Source organism: Rhinolophus hipposideros (assembly GCF_964194185.1).
Source record: "Rhinolophus hipposideros genome assembly, chromosome: 11".
NCBI classification, from domain to species: Eukaryota; Metazoa; Chordata; class Mammalia; order Chiroptera; family Rhinolophidae; genus Rhinolophus; species Rhinolophus hipposideros.
The window spans coordinates 83,432,584-83,452,420 of record NC_138057.1 but is presented as its reverse complement, the minus strand read 5'-3'; the positions used below and the strand labels follow the sequence as shown (position 1 = coordinate 83,452,420).

The 19,837-nt window shown below is 56.5% G+C and overlaps 3 protein-coding genes across 6 annotated transcripts in view; 2 read left to right on the top strand and 1 right to left on the bottom strand.

The window, feature by feature from the left end:
• The first annotated feature begins 1,917 nt into the window (after window positions 1–1,917).
• On the top strand, window positions 1,918–15,312 carry DPH7 (diphthamide biosynthesis 7). 4 transcript variants are annotated; one of them, XM_081065222.1, is made up of 9 exons: window positions 1,918–2,249; window positions 2,600–2,733; window positions 3,053–3,140; window positions 4,375–4,466; window positions 4,828–5,000; window positions 8,314–8,383; window positions 8,497–8,562; window positions 8,774–8,946; window positions 14,657–15,312. In XM_081065222.1, exons 2-9 carry the CDS (start codon window positions 2,726–2,728, stop codon window positions 15,109–15,111), a joined length of 1,125 nt encoding a protein of 374 aa, XP_080921348.1. In that variant the 5' UTR covers window positions 1,918–2,249; window positions 2,600–2,725; the 3' UTR covers window positions 15,112–15,312. The 4 variants fall into 4 exon arrangements, with proteins under 4 accessions (XP_080921348.1, XP_080921349.1, XP_080921350.1 ...); XM_081065223.1 differs by having other exon boundaries at window positions 14,625–15,303; XM_081065224.1 differs by lacking the exon at window positions 14,657–15,312 and adding an exon at window positions 12,451–14,613.
• A 1,237-nt stretch (window positions 15,313–16,549) lies between these two features.
• MRPL41 (mitochondrial ribosomal protein L41) lies at window positions 16,550–17,089 on the bottom strand. The gene has a single exon (XM_081065216.1). The coding sequence runs from the start codon at window positions 17,045–17,047 to the stop codon at window positions 16,640–16,642; it is 408 nt and encodes a 135-aa protein (XP_080921342.1). The 5' UTR covers window positions 17,048–17,089; the 3' UTR covers window positions 16,550–16,639.
• The window catches only part of PNPLA7 (patatin like domain 7, lysophospholipase), a 67,843-nt gene continuing 65,036 nt past the window's right edge, over window positions 17,031–19,837 (top strand). Inside the window, 5 exon segments of the mRNA XM_081065212.1 lie at window positions 17,031–17,049; window positions 17,052–17,122; window positions 17,124–17,214; window positions 17,217–17,300; window positions 18,448–18,479. Coding sequence (XP_080921338.1) covers window positions 17,046–17,049; window positions 17,052–17,122; window positions 17,124–17,214; window positions 17,217–17,300; window positions 18,448–18,479 — 282 coding nt within the window. The 5' untranslated portion in view covers window positions 17,031–17,045.

Sequence of the window (19,837 nt, the reverse complement as noted above, 5' to 3'; positions counted from 1 at the left end):
GTCATCCCTTGGACACTGGGGCTGGGCTAACGCCTTCCAGAGGCCAGCTCTGGCCAGGAAGGTTGGGTTGGGAAACCTGTGTAGGCCGACATGGGGTTTGGGTGGCCCCCAGGCACGGGCTTCCAAACAGGCTCCGGGGACAAAGAGGCACCCGACTGCAGGCTGTGGGCTGTGCCTGTGTCCTTTGGGGAGTAGCGAGGCTGGTACGCCCGCCTGTCTACATCCCCTGACCAACACACTGTTCTGTGCTCAGCTCTTGGAGAGATTTACATTGACAGGGAAATGCCCAGGGTCTCAGCTGATCACACAGCGCCACACTGACCAGGGGTCGCTGTCCACCCCAGCCACTGGGAGCTGGAGCCGCAGCAGGTGGCCATGCCCTATCTGACCATGCTGTGCCCACATGCCCAGTATGCGCTGCTGAAGGGCCTAGGGCTGGAGCTGGGAAGGTGGCCTTAGGTCTAGAGTTTGCCCCGATGGCAGTCCCTTCCCTTTGCTCATGTCACTGCTGTGGCCCCTGGACCGGATGCTGTCCTGAAGGGGCTGTTGGGTCCCCACTTTTTACCTGTTTGCTTCCTTTGTCCCCTGGTACCCAGCCTCTGGTTTTTTTTCTGGTGGCCACGACCTCTGGATCTTTGTAGCCATAAACCTGACAGCATCTATGCTAGTTCAACCTTTAGATGTTTAAAATGTGGGGCTTGTTTCTAACCTGTGTGGAACGTGGCGTGGGGCTGCTGGACCTGAGCTTTTTGTACCAGATAGGGGGGTTCAGCCCCTTCAGAATGTACTGTTGCTTCCCAGCCATCCCTTTCTGCTTCCCTGCTCCAGCTTCCATCCGAGCTGCTGACTCTTGTCTGTAGCCACAGCCCTGCTTCAAAACTGCTGGCTGAATACCCAGGTATCCATGTGGACATGAGGGTTCTGCCGTAGCAAAGTATCACCAACGGAGGAGCTTAAAACAACGTTTCCTTCTGGACGTAGGGGCTGAAATCAAGGTGTTGGGCAGCCCCACGCTCCCGCTGCAGGCCTAAGGCAAGGTGTGTCCCAGGCCTGCGCTAGCCTGTGGCAGCCTCAGGCATTTGTTCTGTAGATGCGCGTCCCGATCCTCTGCCTTCACCGTCTCCCTTCTGGAGGTGCCCCTCACCAACTCCCCTTCATGAAGACAGCACTCCTATGGGATTAGCCTCCTCCCTCCCATGGCCTCATTTTAACTGGATCACCTCCGCAGAGACCACCTCCGAAGGTCACCTTCTGTGGCGGTGCGGGACTTAATCATCTCTGGGGGGACAATTCATAACATGTCAGCAGGCGCGTACCCCTAACCTGTTGTGCAGAGCACACTAGTTTTCTTGAATGGTGTCATCTGCTTACTCTCCCAAATCAGACCATGGCTGTGCCAGCTCCCCGGCCTTACATCCCAAGTCTAGCTGGCCGGCGGCGCTGCCCTGGGCCTGATGCCGGCTCTCGGGGCCCCTGTGCACCCCGCGCCCGCCCGCCCCGCACTCCCGCCGGGCCCTCACGCCAGGCACCCCGCGCTGTCCTGGCAGGCAGGTCTGTGCGCCCGCCCACGCGCCGCACGTCTCGCCTTAGTGGGTGCCCTGGAGGCGCGGAGGGCAGCCGAGGCCCAGCCCTTTTGGGGCCGACCTTGGACTCGGCTCTCCGAATGCCCAACCCTTGGCGCGCCCCCACGTCCGTGCCGCGCTTTCCTCCCAGCTCCTCTGCTCCCCTTCACAGGGCCCAGCTCTCCTGCCTTTCGGTGCGCGACACCGGGCCGTGCTCCGCAAGCCGCGCAGGCTGGCGGCCAGGGCCGGGGGCGCGGCCGGCCACGTGGGGCCCGTGGGGCACCTGGGGCGCGTGGGGCACGCGGGCCGGCAGGGGGCGCATCAGCCCGGCCGCGACGGCGGCCGGAAGTCCCGCCCCGGAAGGAGCCGCGAGGGAGCTGACTGCGGAAGCGGACTCCGCCTGCCCGGGCCCCCGCCTGCGGCCCCGAGCCCGCCTTCAGCGCCGTCCGGCCGCCGTCCCCGACCCTGGCTGGCAACCCGGCCCCGTCAGCCCGCCTCCGGCGCCCGGCCGCGTCCTGCGACTCCGGGGCGCCGGGCGGCGGCGTCCGGCCGCTGCAGGCGGTGGACACGGAGTTCACCGCGGACTCGGTGGAGTGGTGCCCGCTGCAGGGCTGCCGGCGCTTGCTGGCCTGCGGCACCTACCAGCTGCGGAGGCCGCAGGACCGGGCCGCCCGCACGCAGAGCCCGGTGCGCGGGCCTTCCCGAGTGGCCGGAGTGCGGCTCCTGGGGGGTCGGGGGGGCGTCCAGTCCTCGGCCGGGGTGCAGGTCGGAGACGGGCGCCCCGGGACGGGATGTCCCCGTGCGCAGGCGGGGCCCCGCCTCGCGGGTGGAGCCCACGGTACAAGGCGATGGGTTCCGGGGCGGCCCCTGGTCCGGCGGAGCCCCCGGGGACCCCGGCCGGGCGCCTGGGTGAGCGCTGGCGCGGCCGCGAGGCCCGGGCCGGCCGGGCCGGGACTCGGCGTCCTGTGGGCCGTTCCCGGGCCGCTGTGCGCACCCGCGGCGGGCCCGGGCTCAGGACGCGCCTGCCTTTCCTGCAGGGCGCCCCCGACGCCGAGGAGCCCCCGGCCCGCGTGGGCCGGCTCTACCTGTACTGCCTGAATGAGGACAGCAGCGCGTGCCCCCTGGTCGAGGTCCAGAGGAGAGACACGGCTGCCGTCCTGGACATGAAGTGGTGCGCGTGTGCTGCCGTCCCGGGCTGGGCTCCGTCCTGCTGCCTGGGGCGCGCTCAGGGGAGCCGAGGCCCCGCGTCGTCGGGGGGGCGTGTGAACGGCAGGCCCGCTGCCCCTGGCAGGATGCCGCCGACTTGGGGCCCGTCTTCTCTGGCGGGGCCCTGGGGTTAGGCTCCCCGACCAGTGATGCCCGTGTTGGGTTCAGAAGCGGGGATCTCCTTGGAACGGCTGTGGGGTCCAGCCCAGGGGTTACAGATAAATACTGGGGTCGTGATGCTCGGGGCAGACCCCGTATTCTGACTGGATGTGAACTCTCCTCAGGTGTCATGTCCCGGTGGCTGGCCATGCCCTCCTGGGTGTGGCGGATGCTGGCGGGTCCATACAGCTGCTCCGCTTGGTGGGGTCCAAGGTCAGTGATGGGGCCAGCGTTGTGGGGGTGGGAGGAACCCAAATGGACAGGGCTTCGGAGGGGGGGCTGTGTTCCTACAAGCATTTTTCTAGGTTGGTTTCCGTGCAGTGCTCAACCTTTTCATGAAATGTTCTAAGGCAGCTCGTAGTCTATTTTAAATCACAGGGTTCTGCATCTAACTCCAGAGGTGACCTTATATGTCACTACCAGAAGAGCTGAAGTGACAGGCTGTTCATTTACCTGTCAATGACCTGAAAGTTCTCTAAGGACCAGCGTTGCAGGGTGGATGGTGCTGGGACCAAGAATAGAAGTGCCTTCCCCCTGGGAAAGAGTGGCGGTGGCTTTCCCCTGGGAAAGAGTGGCGGTGGCTTTCCCCTGGGAAAGAGTGGCGGTGGCTTTCTCCTGAGAAAGAGCAGCAGTGCTTCCCACTGGGAAAGTGGCCGTGGCTTCCCCCTGGGAAAGTGGCCGTGGCTTCCCCCTGGGAAACAGTGGCGGTGTCTTCCCCCTGGGAGTGCTACCTCTCACTGACAGCTAGGAGAGCGCACAATCACAGTGACTCGCACAACCGTTTGACAGCAGCCCTGTACCATGTCTGTGAAATGACAGCACTGGGTGTTGGTGCCGGCAGTCCTGCGGAGACTAGCAGTGAACAGCCCATAGGACCGCACCTGCCTCTGGGGACATAGACAGCAGTGCCAGGAGGCGTGCAGCAGGGGCCTGAAGGCTTGTATGGAAAGGCCCTTGCCTGAGGCCAGCTGCAAGCTGCAGCCCTGCTTTAGAGACAAGATGTCTGAGGCAGGAGCAGGTGAGCAGGAAGGCGCTGGGAGTCGTGGAGCGGGGCACTTTCCAGGTGACTTGGGGGAGAAAACTACACAGACCTTAGAAAAGAGAAGTAAGGTTTTCATGGCTGCTGGTGTCTTCTGAAAGGGGACCTGAGTAAACTTGCCATTGTCTCCGACTCCAGCCTCCCTGGAGGCCCAGGGAGGTAGAGAGTGCGTGTCATGTGACCAAGAGGCACGGATAGCACCGGGTCTGAAACGGAGAGAGACCTGCTGGCCCTACAGGCATACCATGTGTGCTCCCGGAGGGCAAGGACCAATTCTCCAGCATCCTTAGGCTCTGCTCTGACGATGGCTGACACACGCGTTCACCTGGGAGCGCATGCGTGAAGCAGAGAAAGAATCTCAGGGTCCTGGGCTGTTCCCCTTTGATGGCGCTCCTTTCTCTCCAGTAGAACACATACACGCTGCAGCCGTTTTCCAGCTTTGCTTTGGAGAAGCAGTGTCTGGCCTTGTCTCTGGACTGGTCCACGGGGAAAGCTGGCAGGTGAGGGCCAGTGCCAGGGATGGGCCATTCCAAGTTTCACGCATGAGAAAATTAAAGCCACTTGTGTTGGCCTTGACTGTGGCTCTGCCAGTCTGTATCTAAAAGGACTGGTGCTAGCCATTTAGATAAATGGGACAGTGTTCTCATCAGAAGACGCTGTCACTGATTTGACAAGCTAAGCAGTAGCTTCGGTCTCTGCCAGATGCCCATGCTAGCCTCTTAAGAGGCATGTCCCTGTACCAGGTCCCTCAAGAGCCTCTGCCATGAGGTGTCGTGGGGGCATGAAATGTCAGCATTGGGAACCAGAAGTGGATGATGAGTTTGGGTCTGCGTGTAATGTCCATGGGTCCCCTGTGTCTAGGGCCAGTGACCAACCTCTCAAAGTCATCAGCAGTGACTCCAGGGGGCAACTCCACCTCTTGAAAGTGACTGAGGCGGGGGCTGGACTGCAGTGTGTGGCCACGTGGCAGGCCCATCACTTCGAGGCCTGGATCGCTGCTTTCAACTACTGGCAGACAGAAATCGTGTACTCAGGTGGGTACTCCGTGGGCACCAGCCCCGTGAGGGAGGGAGCAGGCAGCCAGCACGCTGTCATATTCCCTTCTCTGAAGGCTTGCTGGGGGGCGGGGAGCAAGTGAGGCCAACAAGGCCGTGACTCCCCCTGTTGGCATCTTGAAGGCCTTTTGTGGGGCGAAAGCTGTCCACCGCTTAGCAGAGCGCAGTTGGCCACAGGCATCGCAGGGTCTCGGTGGCGCTGCCCCCGGTTGGAGCAGCAGGAGCCCTGCTTCTCTGTGTCAAATCCTTGTTCCAGAGATCTCAGCAGAGGCTCCCCGGCTTTCACCTGGTACTTCTGGGTCCAGCACTGACGGTCATGCTGGATGTTGGGTTTACTGCTCCCTTTTCGGAGGTAGTTTACCGTCCTCAAGAGAAAGAAGCAAAAAAGAGACAGGATCCACTTCCTGCTATTGCAAGGTGGATGTGTGTGTGGGACAGGTGGCCCCAGGAGCAGGGTGGCTCTGGTCAACTTCTCTGGCCCAGATGGTCGCTCATGGGAGGTGGGAGGCCTTGGTCTCTGAGGAGCCGCAGGATTTGCAAAGGAACAAAGAAAGGGCCCCCCACTCCTTTCTCTGTTCAGTTGCTGGGAATGCGCTGAAGGCCGCGGAGGGGAGCGGTCAGGGCAGCGCTGGGTGCGCACGGAGGCTGTACGGTGTCACCTCCCACCAGGACTCCCGCCAGAGCCTTCGGCTTCCCTCTGCTTGGCCTCTCAGCAGTGTTCGTGCCTGGCCCTCTGTCCCCACCCTTGTCCTTGCGTGGTCACGACGTGGCTGTCCCGTACGGTACCTGTAGTACATACCAGACCTGCTGGGCCTGCTCGCTGTCCACTGTCCTTGGGCCTCGTCGGGTTCTCGTCTCGCGCTGCAGCGCTGCTCCGCTGGCTCCAGCTGTGGTTGCTCCTCCAGAAAGAGCTGCATTTTGTGGCCCGACCTGTTCTTCTGAGCTCTCGACCCATTTGTCTTGCCTGCTGCCCAGCACTCCTGCAGGGGCTCCCCTCTGATGGCCCGACCACGGGATAGGGTCTGGTGGCCCAAATCGGACACCTCTGTCCCCTCACCCCTGTCCTGAGTCCACATCTTGTTGATTTTCTCTTCTCAGCATCTCACAATTGGCATCTCTTTTTTTCTTCACCTGTCTGAGCCACCGTTTCATTTTGTTTGTCACAGAAGAGCGCTAAATGATGGCCCTGTGTTCAGTCCTGACTCTTTCCCAGCCAGAGTGATGGCTTTAAAAACACCCCAACTTTGTGGCCCCCCGTCGCGGTGCAGCCCCTTGGCAGCTCCTACTCAGGACACCCGACTACGTCTGGGGCCTGCACACTTAGTGCTGAGCCTCTTGTGCCTATTTTCAGGGAGCCCTCTTTACCCTCAGACATCTGTGTTCTCTGTAGTCTCTGCGTCCAACCTCGTGCTGACTCCCTCACAGCTGCTCCTGCTGTTCTGGGAGGGCTCAGCTTAAAACCTGTGCTTAAACGCTGGCCGGCTCTGGCCCATCATCAGTCACAGTGCCACGTGCATCTGAAATACGGTGCTGTGCTTGGAGCCCCCTCCCTGAGGGCAGGGTCCTGTGGGCATTATTTGAGGGACACCCTCAAACAGTGTTGGTACAAACAGTGCAGACTGAATTTTTTGAGGTCACTCATTTTTGGATCGGCGCTCCTACCTTGAGGCTTAGGTAACTCAGAGCACGGGTGTACAAGGGACATGATTTAACCACTTAGGACCGATTCGCTTACTCAGCGTGTGTTTATTGAGCACGTACTATGTGCCAGGTTCTGTTCTAGGTGCTTGGGGCACGTCAGTGAACAGGAGACATTGAGCTCATACTGAGTGGAAGGACACAGACAGTGAACACCACACATAAGACACAGTAAACATGGAACCTGCACAGTGGGTCAGAGGTGAGACGTTCTTTGGAGAGAAGAAAGGGGTTGGGGTGCTGGGGACAGCTGCAGCCTGTCACAGACCATGGCTGTGCAGGCCAAAGCCTACAGCAGGAGTGGGCCTGGTGTGGCAGGAGAGCGGTGAGTTGCCAGCCTGGCCACAGTACATGAGGGGCTGTCAGAACGGAAGGTGAGGCCGGGGGCACGGGCCAGGTCACAGGAAGGACGGGCCCTGCTCAGCACGGAACAGCGGCTGTTGCGGAGAATGGAACAGCGATGCCACGTCCTGACAGATGTTAAATGTAAGAGGCTGTCTCTGGTTCAGGAGTGGAGTGTAGGTGCTGGGGGGGCTGAGGCGGGGCCAAGCAACGGGGACAGATGACAAGGACTTGACGTGAGGACGGGATTGGGTGTGTGAGGTTGGTCAGCAGCGTCCTGGTGTTGGTGTAGAGTGTGACCGAAGGAGGTGGGGTACAGGTGTGGGGGGAGGCCACACCTCGCAGCGAATTTGCTGCAGATGGCAGCGCACACATGAGGCTCACGTGCAGCCTTCATGCCTGGATGATGGATTCTGCTGGTTCACTTTAGTGTTGGTTATATTTATCCTGTACCGGTCATGTTTGTTACACAGACTGTAGGGTGCTCAGTAAGTACCTGTTAGATGGGTGAGTGGTTGAGTGGAAGGTGGCTGGATGGATGGTGGGATGGAGGAGGAGGGATGCATGGTCATGCGTAGGCGTTTTTCTTTTGCTCCTTTTTACACTCCCTGGGGAACCTGCTCTTCAGCCTTTCTTTCCTTCCTTCAAGATACTACTGTCACCCAGTGACTTGGGGTTGCTTTTTTTCACAGACTGGTTGTGAGTGTCAACTCTCTAATTCTTATCTTTTCAACACCCCCCAAACGAGCAAGGCGTCCTTTTTACTGTAAGGTTACATAGGGCATTTTCCTTGAAAACCTATGGGGGTGTGCTGAAGGTCCTACAACCTTAGGAAGTCTACCTGTTTGCTGCCTCCTGCATGCAGTTCCTGGCCCGTGTTCCTTGCTGTCGCGACTCTGGTCCTGGCAGCCAGGCGTGTAATGCTGGAGCCTGCACGGGAGCCAGCTCAGCCATGCATGACCTGTGATTCCGCCCCCACCACTGCCTGGTTTTCCCTTGGATTCCTGTAGGCAGAGCCCGTCAGTCTTTCCCTTCTTCGCTGCAGGTATCCTCTTCAAGTCTAAAGACACAGTAGGTACCGGGGTGACTGTTTCTGAGGTGCTGTCACTGGGGCTCTTCTGCCTGGTGCCAACCCTAAACCATCTTGGAAGTCACCCACAGGAATTTCCTCCAGACACGCATTCCCTCCCTGAGAAATGGCTGCTTCCTAGCATCAGTGCCATCGTTGGTGGGTGTTTCTGTTTCCACACAGGTGGGGACGATGGCCTTTTGAAAGGCTGGGACACCAGGACACCTACCACATCCATATTCAGCAGCAAGAGGTAAGGCATGAAGGGCCAGTATGGGCGTGTGACAGCCCTCCTGCCCGCCCCCATCACTCCCCGCTGAGAAGTCCCCTTCTTGGTGCTCGCCGAGTCTGCCCTTCTGCTCGCAGACACTCCATGGGCGTGTGCAGCATCCAGAGCAGCCCCCACCAGGAGGACCTCTTGGCCACAGGAAGGTGAGTCCCCAGGCAGTCCCCCGGGTCCTCCTGGCATCTTCCACTGTTTTCATTGGTTGATCACCGCGATGTTTAATTGGGCCTGCTCTCAAACCAGGGTGTAGGAAAGGGGGCTTTGTCCTGGAGGGATGAGTGGGGTGGGTGTCCCTGGGAGATGTCCCCTGCCACCTAGGGGCCTTGGGGAGCACACTGTCTGGTTGGTGGGTTTCAGCTATGATGAGCACGTCCTGCTGTGGGACGTTCGGAACACGCGGCAGCCCCTTGCAGACACGGCCGTGCAGGGCGGCGTGTGGAGGCTCAGGTGGCACCCTTTCCAGCGCTACCTGCTCCTGGCCGCGTGCATGCATGGAGGCTTCAGGATCTTCAACTGCCAGAAGGCAATAGGTGAGGGGCCGGGGCAGCCGGGCTGCGGGGGCTGGGGGGCTCCCAGCTTCCTCCCCTCCCCCACCATTCCCAGGCCCACACCCTAGACCCCCCACCCAACAGCTGCGCCAACAGGCTGTGCCAGTCGCAGCCTCTCAGTAGTGCACTGATCTGTGAGCCTGGTCTCCTGACCGGCCCTCTTGTCCCCCACTGCAGCAGTCCATGCATTTGCCGCTGTTAGAACCGTGTTTGGCCCACCTCTGCCTGGTCCTCCTGCTGGGCTGGTGTCCAAGCACGAAGCACGCTCCGACTCTCCTCCTCGCTCCCTTCCTCACACTTTCTGGGCTGGACCCGCAAAGCCTGGCTGCAGGGAGACTCGCCCTGCAGGGAGGGCCTCACTGAAGCTCACGCTCCGGCAGGTTCTCGGTCTTCCCAGCGGGGCTCAGCTGCCCTCTTCCTGTCACTGTCAGCGCCTGATGCCCCTCCGCACAGAGCGATGGAAGCTGCCCCGCCCGTGCTCCTCGCTCAGGACCGCCCTGCCTTTCCTGCCCCTCAGCCGCCATCCTTTTGCCTTCCCTTGTCCCTTCCCAGCCGTCATCGCTCTTTGTTTTGTGAACCCTTGGGCCGTCCTCCTTTGGTCCTGTGGGCGAATTCAGGGTGGTTGCCTTCCCAGCCCTGCCTTCCCTGTGACCACACGTTCCAGAATGTCGTCCTTCTCGTCCCCAGCTGTGTCCTGCTGTCCCCTGTCACATCTGCTTCCATTTCTGGGTCGTTTAGGAGCATGATGTTTAATCTCCACGTTGCAAGTGCCCTGGATTTCTTTCCTTCCGTTACTGATCTCTGGTCCCATTGCTTGGGGACACCTTTTTGGTGCCCCAGCAGGGGGTGTGTGCTGGTGGCCATGCTCTTGGGCTCGTAACTGGCGTCGGCCAAGCTGTCCGTGTCCTTGCTGGCTCGTCTGCGTGGGATGTGCGCTGTTGCAGGCCTGGCCGCCAGCATGGGACAGTCAGGCCCTGCTCGTGGAGCTGGGGCTCCCTGTGCCCCGTTTTCCTGACGCAGCAGCCTCGTCCTTCCAGGGTCCCTCTGCCTCTAGTAACTCATGGCTTTGCCCGCAGTCTGTCCTCTGATGTTAGAGCCGCCCAAGCCCCAGCTCTCCTGTGGTTGCTGTTGGCATGACCCCCTCCTTCCTTCTTGTGCTTTTGGTCTGTTCACAGCCTCGACTCTGAAATGAGTGTCCTGTACTGGGTCTGCATTTGTCAGGAACGTTAGGAAAATGACATTGTGCTCCCCTGAGTGGGTTGTGTCAGAGGCACATGATGCCACTCTGTCCCTTTAAGCTATTCGTTTGATCACTTGGCTGCGGTGGTCTCCTGGCTTTCTCCCCGTAAAGTTACGGTCATCCCTCTCTGATTAACAGCAGTCTGTGCTATGACTCTGACATGTGTCCTCTTCACACTGTCCCTCAATCCCTTTGATTCTTGTCAGGATAATTTATTGCTGTCATTGCAAGAAGGGGATTTTTTGTTATCATTCTTTCTACAGGTTTTTTTCCTCCATTTTAATTAATGCTCTTGTAAGGAAGAGCTTTCTGTTCCCCCGTCTGTCTATCTGTGTTTATTTGATATCCATATACATTCGTGGATTTTTGTTGTTCAGTGGGTCGTAATCCATTATGTCTTTATTTGTCCCAATGTTACCTCGTCCCAGAGTTTCCCCGTGGGGGCCCTTTGGCGCTGTCTGCTCTGTCCCTCTCACCTATCCTTGCTGACTTCTCAGTGCTCCTAGTTGGCACCAGTGACCCCAGGCTTGTTTCGTAGTTTACCTGTCACGTCCCCCAGCCTGGTCCCCCAGCCTGGAGCCGCCACTTCTCCACAGAGACCTGGGTCCCCTCAGTGGTGACCGGTGTTTATAATTCATGATCTGGTCACTTGTGCTTGTAGTCTGTGGGGTGTCCTCTGTATGTGCATGTGTGTATGTGTACATGTGTCTTACATCAGTTCATAATGACACCTCTCACTCCGTCCCTGCACCCCGGGGTTCTCGCCTGCTGCCCCGTTCCATGTGTCTCCCTTCTCCAGGGAAAACCCCAGCTCCCAGCAAACATTCCCCATGTGCCTCCCCTCACGTTCCTCTCACGCCGCTTGGGCCACACGAAAAGGAGCACAGAGTGAACCCCCGATGCTCTGCGGTTCTTCTGTCAGATTGATCTCAAGGCGTCAGAGTGCTGTGCTCAGAAGTTACCTGGGTTGGGTTTTTCTTTCTGGGTGGTTATTCGAAATACAATTAGGTTTATTGTTATTTATTGAAGGATTTTTTTCTTCATTCTTATCGATTCACTTTTTATTTTCGCCCCTGCCCCCTGGTTTTTTAAGCCGTTGTTTCTCAGTCTAGTTGTATGGCGCAGCTCCCGGGCCCATGTGGGAATTGAACCGGCAACCTAATGCCTCGGTGTTAGGAGCACGGCGCTCCAACCACCTGAGCCACTGGGCAGCCCCACCTTTTATCTTGGAATTTGTAAAAATATTCACAGTATTCTAGAAGTTAAAATTGTGTTTAAAAGTCCTTGTCCCCACTCACCTCCTGTGGACGACACATTTCGTTAGGTTTGGGTTATAATTTTTTTGCACAAACGTCTGTGTGTGTGTGTGTGTGTGTGTGTGTTTATGTACCTGTGTACTCATACTTCTCCTTTTTTATACAAAAATATTCTTCACACATTCTTCTGTGTTTGCTTTATTTCATTGAAAATACGTACCAGTTTATAGCGACCTCCCTTGTTCTTTTAAAGTTACATAGCACACTATCGAGTGGTGGGTAGACCATGGTTTTCTCATCCAGTTTTCTGTGTGACAATTGGAGTTGTTTCCACTATTTTGCAGTTCCATATAATGCTCCCTTGTGTTTTTGTTTGGTCAGAGGTGTATTGTTTGGGTTAGTGCCTAGTTGTGAGGTGCAGAGTCAGAGGATGTGTCTCAGATTCCACTGTGTCACCAGCCATGTGTGACAAAGCCTGCTTCCCCACAGCCTTGCAGAGGGTGTGTTGACCAGCTTTGGGAGTGCTGCACCCGACACCGAGAAATGGCCTCTCTGCCTAGTTTCAATTTGCATGTCTCAAAACTGAATAGGTTTTCATATGTTGAAGGGCTGGTTTTTATATTTTTGCTTTTGTGAATTATCTTTGTCTATCTTTTGCCTGTTTTCCTCTCTGGTTTCTGGTCTTCCTTCCCCTAACTCCCCTCCTTCCCCCAGTTTTATAGAGTTCTTATGTGTTAGTGGCATTCGCCCTTTATCTCTGGTGTGTGTTTGAAACATTTTCTCTCAGTTTGCTGACTTGATTTTGCCTGTGGTGTTCCCCCCCCCATGAAAAAGTTTTTGTTTTGGTTTTTTTTAAGCCAATTTATAATTGTTTTTCATTGAATCTGGAATTTGAGCCTTAGTTAAAAAGCCTTTACCCTCCCACACTCAGGTTACAAAGGAATCACCAGTGTTTTCTTCTCATACTCGTATGGTTTTGTTTTTTTACAGTGAGATCTTGGATCCTTGTTCTTCTCGGTGGTGTGTGGAGCTGTCCCAACACCATTTATTGAAAAATTCATGTGCCCCCAGTGAATTGAGATGCCACACATACCTTCGGTTTCTCGTCCCCCGTTCTGTCCCACTGCCTTAATTGTGGAGGCGTGGCGGTGCACTTGTGATGGTGGGGTACTGCCTCTTCTGGCCCTTCTCCAGCATTTCCTGACTATCCTTATATTTTGAACTTGAGTGTCAACTTGTCTCATCCCAGAAAGCAGTTTATTGGTTCTTTACAAGGACTGCATTAAATATAAATCAACTTTACATCTGACTTAACTTCCCATCCACGCTTATCTTATTCAAGAAAAGGGATACCTTTCCATTTTTTCACGTCTTTTTGTATGTATACGTTGAATATTTCTCATGAACTTTATTCCTGTTTATCGTTTTTGTTGCTATTGTAACAAAATAGCAATGTTGTCTTCCATTATAGCTTCTAACTGGGTATTGTCTGAGTATTTGAAAACTATTGGGTTTTTTTTGTTGATAATTTCATATTCTGCTGCCTTACTAAAAATTTTATAAATTGTTTCTGTCAGTTTTGTCGTTGATTCTGTTTTCCAAGTAAATGTGCCATCTGCCAAAAGGTACAGTTTATCATGTTGAAGAAGTGTCCATAAATTCTTGTTCTTCGTTTTTTTAAATCAGGAATTGTTAGTTTTCTCAAGTGGTTTTAGCTTATCTATTAAACTGTACTCATTTTCCCCTTGGATTTATTAATGGTGAATTTGGTATCTTATTTAGGGTTCTTCATTGATGTTCAAAGTGATACAAATTTTTTTTGTGCTATTTTTAGCAAGATTACATATCACATTGTTTGGGTCATGTGAAAATCAAAAGCAAAAGTGTGAAATTTTTTCTTCATTTTCTCTTGAATAATTTTTAGATCATTTGGATTATTTTTTCTTTCAAGATTTGATAAGATTCTCCTGTGAGTCTATCTGGGCCAGCTCTATTTTTGTGTGGACGTTCCTTGACAACTTTATATTTTTCTATGAAAATTGGTTTATACTTTATGTCTCTACTGGGGTCAGTTTTGGTGAACTGTATTTTCCTAGGTTTATTACTCATTTCATCTACATTTTGAAACTAATTTGCATAAAGGCATGTAAAAAAGCCACTTGTGCTTTTAAAAAAATTTCCTCTTTTTAATGGTTATTTCCCCTTTGTCAGGTTTTACTTTGTGTATTTATGCAAATATACCAATATACCGGGGGTGTCAAAAAACATACAAGTGGACACTTTGGTCAGTGTTGCTCAAGCAGTAGTTCACCATCATCAGAAGTGTCTGGAAAAAAAAAAAAAACTAAAAAAAGAAAAAAAAAAGAAGTGTCTGGATGCTGATGGGAACCACTTTGAGCACCTCTTGTCATTGCAGAAGTCAAATGTGACTTGTATTCTCTTGTTATTGGTATATATTATTAGTTTTAATAGTTTTTTCCTTTCTAAAAATGTGTATACATTTTTTGGCACCCTCTGTATATATGTAAAGTTCTTTTTCCTTAATTAGGTTAGCTAGAGGTTTATCTTATTTCTTTTAAAGAAGTAGGATTTTGAGTTTTTCTTAGTTGTATGGTTTTTCTGTTCTGTCTCATCAGTTTTTCCTTTTATCTTTGTCTCCCTCCTCATTGGCCCCTCAGTTCTTTGTCTGGCATTTTGAGTTAGGAATGCAATTCACTTAATTTTATTTTGTTTGTATCAAGTGTTTTTATGTCTAACTTTTTCTCTGATTTGAGCACATTTTTAGGTTCTGATGTGAAGTAATTTCATTTTTTTAAAAAATTCTGTGACTTCAATTTATAATTCCACTTTTACCCATGTGGTTTAGTTGAAGGTTTTTAAATTTCTGGGTAGAGGGCTTTTTTGTATTTTGATGGTGTTATTTTTCATCTTATTGCACTATCATCAGTGTGGCTTGCTTGTACTGTTTGTACCTTATGGAATTTTCGATCCTATGTGGCCTGATGATTCAGTGCACTCGCTGCTAGCTGTTCTCTGCGCCCCTCTGCTGTCTGGCCACACCTCCCTGATGCCTGTGCCTGACACACTGTGGCTGCCCATGGCAGTCTCCCTGTGAGGGTGGGTAGGGGCCATCAGTTGGGGATGACAAGATCAACACTGAGTAGCATTGTTTCCGTGTTCTCCTGTCTCACTCCAGAGAAGCAGGAAGCATGCACAGTCTCTGCATCCTACACGTTGCCAGACTCATTGGTGTATGGAGCTGATTGGTCCTGGCTCAACTTCCACCTTCTGCCGCAGACCCAGCAGTCACTCCTTTTGGGGTCCCCTGCCTATAGCGACCCTGGGGCCAGGACAGCAGATGTAGTCCATAACTGGAAGGCTGTAGGCCAGTTGCTAGGACCACCGTGTTTTGATCGCTTAGCAGACCACGATGCAGACGGTCGGGCCAAGCCCCTGAGTGGAGGTAAGGGGTGGACTTCTGTGCACCCACTGACAGAAGACATGAAAAGTGGCAGCCGGCTACAAACCCCAGGGACCAAAATCTGTGACAATGACTCGTGTCTGGAAATAGCCCACTTGGACATCAGCCTCCTAGCCACTTGCTCTTTCTACAACCATGTTCTTCACCTCTGGAAGTGGGACAACAGCTGAGCTAAGGGGGAGGGTGCTTGCTTTGAAATCACGAAGACCAGCTGTGCATGGACTGCCCTGAGACCATCTCGGGAGATTCTTACCAGTCTGTGCAGGCTACGATGTAGGGCCCAGTGCATCTTATGGAGCGTTCTGTGTAAACAGCAAGAAAGCTATTGGCTTCTTAAATAAAGCTTACCTGCTGGGCCCTTCCCGATGGTGATTCTGTCGATTCTGTCTGACGGGGAGCAGGTGGAAGCCAGTGTGGGGGGCCTGTCCAGCTCTCAAATGTTTCCCTTTCTTATGTGGATTTGACTTTCAGGTCTTCCTACTTATTTAAGCGGTTATTTACATTAACTGAACAAATGGGTTTTTTTTTTTTTATAAATGCAACTTTGTAATACCAGTAGTTTCCTGTGAACTTTTAAAAAGATCACCTCGTCATGGCACTGAAGTGCCGTTAGCCCCCTTTGCAGATGGCCGGTCTGTGTGCCGTGCTGCCTTAGCCTGCTGTGAACTTGAAATGTCAGCGTGGCGGGTTAATCGCACTTCCTCATCCTGGCTTTCGTGAATCGAGTACCTTCCAGACTGTGGACGTGGGTAACCCAGATGCATAACTGGGTTTGTGACCCACCCGACTCCCTCCCACAAACAAGGGCGTTGTTGCGTCACGGCCACTGTTGAAGTTGCCAGTCCCCTAGCATCACGGGTACGATGTGTGTGTTCAGGGTCAGAAAACACGCAGTAACACTTTGCTCTCATTTTCTGATGAAACCCAACGTCCCATGTGTCGGAGTGCATTATGAATTATTTATTCCTCGCTGAATGATCAATTCCCACCTAATGGCCCATTTATTTCAATAGAGAAACGCTGAGCCGACCTTTAGCTGTGTCAGGCTTATCGCCTGTTAAGCCGAGAACATAGATCTGGTGGGCTATGCACTGAAAGGGACGGACACAAAGAGGGAGATTAGGTCGCTGGGGAAATCTTCCTCCGGGCACTAACTCCCTGGGAAGCCGCAGTTTCTTTCACCTGACAGCCCCCCACCCCGCACCCCGCACACAAATAGCTGCCTTGGAAACTGTCATAAAGAATAGTTTGCGATTCTCTCCTATCATAAAGAACAGGGCCGCCCGGTGGGGTCCCGCACGGGCCAGCGGGCTCCCCACCACGAGGTGCCGGCTCAATCCCTCGGTCCCGCAAGGGCGGTGGGCAGCGCCCCCGCGGCTAAGACTGAACACGCGCCTGGAGCTGAGCGGCCTCCGCGGCTAAGGCTGAAAGGACGACGACTTGGGGGGAAAAGAAGCCCCGGAAGTGCACACTGTCCCGTTCCCCAATAAACTATTTCTTAAAAAATAACATGCCCATCGCTGGTGCCTCGGAGTGAAGAGTCTGGGGGTGACCAGCGGCCGTCACGCTGCGCCCCCGCCCCCGCCCAGACGCAGGCGACACACACCCTGGGAGCCGGGCTCTTTAATGGACCGCGCGAGCGCGCCGCCTCCCCACGCGCGCACCCCGCCGCGGGGCGTGCGGACGGCCGGGCGCGCGCTAGCGCGGGAAGTTCTTGGGGAACAGCTGGAACAGCTTGCCTTCTTGCGTGGGCTCGAAGCCGTACTTCTCCAGCCTCTCGGGGTCGAAAGTCCCGTCCTGGAAGTCCTTCTCCACGGCAGGCGCCACCGCTTCCCGAAAGAGCTGCTCCGCCGTCAGCGGCGTGTCCGTGCCCGGCGGGGCGCGGTAGTTCACGTAGGGCTTGAGCTTGAAGCCGGCCAGGTCGGGCACCACCAGCTCCGGCACCATCTCCTTGACCACCACGAACTTCCCGCCGCGGGCGTGGACGCCGGGCGCCTTCGAGCCGCGGCCCTTGTAGAAGGAGCGCGGGCCTCGCTTGCTGGTCCACTTGCTCATCCGGTCAGCGCCGCGCACCAGACAGCGAGCCGCCGCGCCCAGGAGCCCCATGCCGGCCCTCCGCCGCCCGCCGCAGCACGCCGGAAGTCACGCGGCGACAGCCCCGCTACGCGCCGCTTCCGGCGCCTCGGCTCGCGCGCCGCAGCAAGAGCCGCTCCGATTGGCTGCGCCGCGTCCAATGCGCAGCCGCGGCCTTGCGAGGGGGCGGGCCTTGCGGGGCTCGGCCAATGCGCGGGGAGGGCCGGCCGGGGCCGACGCGTCGGGGCGGGTGACGGGGCGCGGGCGCCGGGAGCGCGCTGTCCCGGTGAGTGACCGCCGAGCGCCCGGAGGTGGCGAGTTCGGGCTCCGGCCCGGTGGGCGGGCAGCCAGCAGCTCCCTCACTGCCCCGCGGGCCCGCCTGCTCTGCGCTGCGCGCGAGCCGCTTGTGGGAGGCGCCGCCCGCGTCCTCCCGATGCCCCGATCCCCCCGCTGCCCGCCGCCCCGTAACGCGCGCGTCCCGGACCCGACGCCTCTGAACCCCGCCCCCGTGACGCCGACCCACGCCCCGGCGACACTGACGCCTCCCGGCCGAGCCCCCAGTCCTGCCGCCCCGGGCCCGTGGCCCTTCAACCCGACAGCGCCGTGGTCCCGGCCGCCTCACCCCGGCAGCCCGGAGCCTGCCGTCCCCCTACGCGGACGCCCCCACCGCCGCCGCTGAGCCTGCTGCCCCGCGCCCCGGCCCGGGCCCCCTTCGTTGGGCGGCCTTTCCCCGGCTGCGGCGCTGGCCGTGGGAGCTCCGCCCGGGCACGCTGGGGCCGCGGGAGGCCGCCTGCTGCGCCTGCAGGACGCTCCCCGGAGAGGCCCTGCGCGGGGCCGTGCCCAGCACTGACCCCTCCCCGCCTCCGCTCCGCGGCCTCCCAGGTGGGGTTTTGTTAGAGCCAGAGCTCCCTTGTTGCCGCTGTCCTCTGGGGCCCAGCCCCGGCCTCCCCACTGCTCGGAGGCCAGGTGAGCAGGGCCGCCCTCCGTTTGTCAGCCCGAGGCCCAGCACACGCACCTGGAGGGCTCAGCCACGCCGGGCGTCCCCGGCCAGGGCCAGCAGGGAGGGTCTGCTGAGCGCCGCCCGGCCTGTGCCCGCCCCAGCTCTGGGGGGCCCTGTCGCTCTGCGCCCGGCCTCTGCCCCGCTGCTCACGTTCCCCGTGATGGGCCGGGAGGGGCAGGGCTAGGTTCCCGGGCAAACACGGGAAGGCTATTTGTGGAGAGGGACGTGGCGCTCGTGCTCCTGGAAAGGCCGCTTCTCTTCGTGGAGAACAGTTACTTCTGGGTGTTCCTCTCAGTGAAAACGTATTTTAATGAGGAGAGGAGCCTGGGGAAAGGCTGAAAGTGTGGCTCTCGCACGTGAGTGCGAGCTGCTGGAACACATGCCCTCGTGGGAATCAGTCTGTCTTCTCACCTTGACTGCGTTTCCTTTTCAGCCATGGAGCAGGAGGAGAACGCCAGCCCAGAGGTATGGAGCAGGAGGGTTCCGGAGACGAGTGCCAATTAGGGGCGCTTCTGGACCTGGAGAAAGGGTCCGTTGAGTGCTGGCTGCCGAGTGTGGGAGTGGCAGTCTGGGCCCCTGTGCCCTCCTCACAGTCAAGACCCTGCCTCTTTCTGCCCCAAGGTCACAGTTGCCCGTCTCTGCTTCCCCGTAAAACCTCGCCCGCTTGTTTCGACTGAGGATCTTTTCCTCTGTGGCACATCTGTACCCACATCACAGAGACCTTTCTTCCTAACCTAGACAATTTGACGCGTTAAGACAGTGAAGACCTAGAAAAGTCGGAGGTGCCAGCCGTGGAGATTGTGTGCATAGGCGCGGGGACCCCGTGGGTCCTGTCCTTGGGTAGTCCTGGCTGTCCTGGGGTGGTGGCTGAGCTCCGAGGGACTCTTCAGTGAAGGGTGTGGCTGTGGGTGCTGACGCGGTCTGGGCCCAGAGGGGCTGGCTGCCTGGGCTCTGGAGCAGAAGCCCCCGCTGTCCCGTTGGCCTCCTGAGTGCACAGGTTGAGTTCTCTGGACCAGTAGCAGACACTGTCCTGATGCCAGTCTGCTTGTGAGACGCTGTCCGAGGGCCCTTCCAATTTCCTTGGTTTTCTGGTACCAATGCTGTGTCTGATCCTGGCTCTCTGAAGGATCAGGCATGCTGCTCGAGTCCTCGGCACTTGTGCAGAACCTTGAGGGGTTGGCAAGTGTCTCCACCCCATCCTGTACCTGGCTGCCTGGGGGGGAGGCAGGTGGCTGTTGGCTGCTCTCTCATTTCATCTCCATCCTCTCGGGAATCTGCTGGCATCCTCCACATGGGTGGCCTCGGCCTCTGCCTGCTCACCATCCGAGCTCACTTCTCTCTTCCCTCCATTCCTTGGCACTGGACAGCTAAAGCCCCCCAGTAACTCTTTTCTGGGGGCTGGTGGGGGAGCAGGCTCATAGCCCTTCTCTGTGGGAGCTGGCATTTCATGTTCTCAGAATCCACATGTCTCCTTGGGGTTTCTTAGCACTGCCCGCTCTCGGGGTTCCATGTGCCCTGAGGCAAGCAGGGCGTCGTCCTGTCAGTGACCCAAGGGAACTGGAAGACAGCCTCTGCACCCCTGGGCCAGTGGGGCCTTTTGCTCTGAACTTGCATCCTGAGGCCTTGGAAAGCCAAGGACTCAGGGTTCAGATGTGTTAATGATCTAATTAAGTGCCCAGAGCATTTGTCGTCAGCACAGCCCAGCTGCCGGACTGGCCCCTGGTGGCCGTGGAGACAGGTCCCTTTCTGTGCTCCTCGGCTCTTGGGCTCAGCACCTCGCCTCCCTGGGAAGACCGGGCCATGCCCGTCCTGCCCTTGCTGAC

Excerpts from the sequence above, each read along its gene's own strand:
- DPH7 (XM_081065221.1), top strand. Across the intron at positions 5,001-8,313 it reads GACAGAAATCGTGTACTCAG|GTGGGGACGATGGCCTTTTG; the intron begins GTGGGTACTCCG and ends GTTTCCACACAG. Across the intron at positions 8,563-8,773 it reads GACCTCTTGGCCACAGGAAG|CTATGATGAGCACGTCCTGC; the intron begins GTGAGTCCCCAG and ends GGTGGGTTTCAG.
- MRPL41 (XM_081065216.1), bottom strand. The coding sequence starts at position 17,047 with ATGGGGCTCCTGGGCGCGGCGGCTCGCTGTCTGGTGCGCGGCGCTGAC.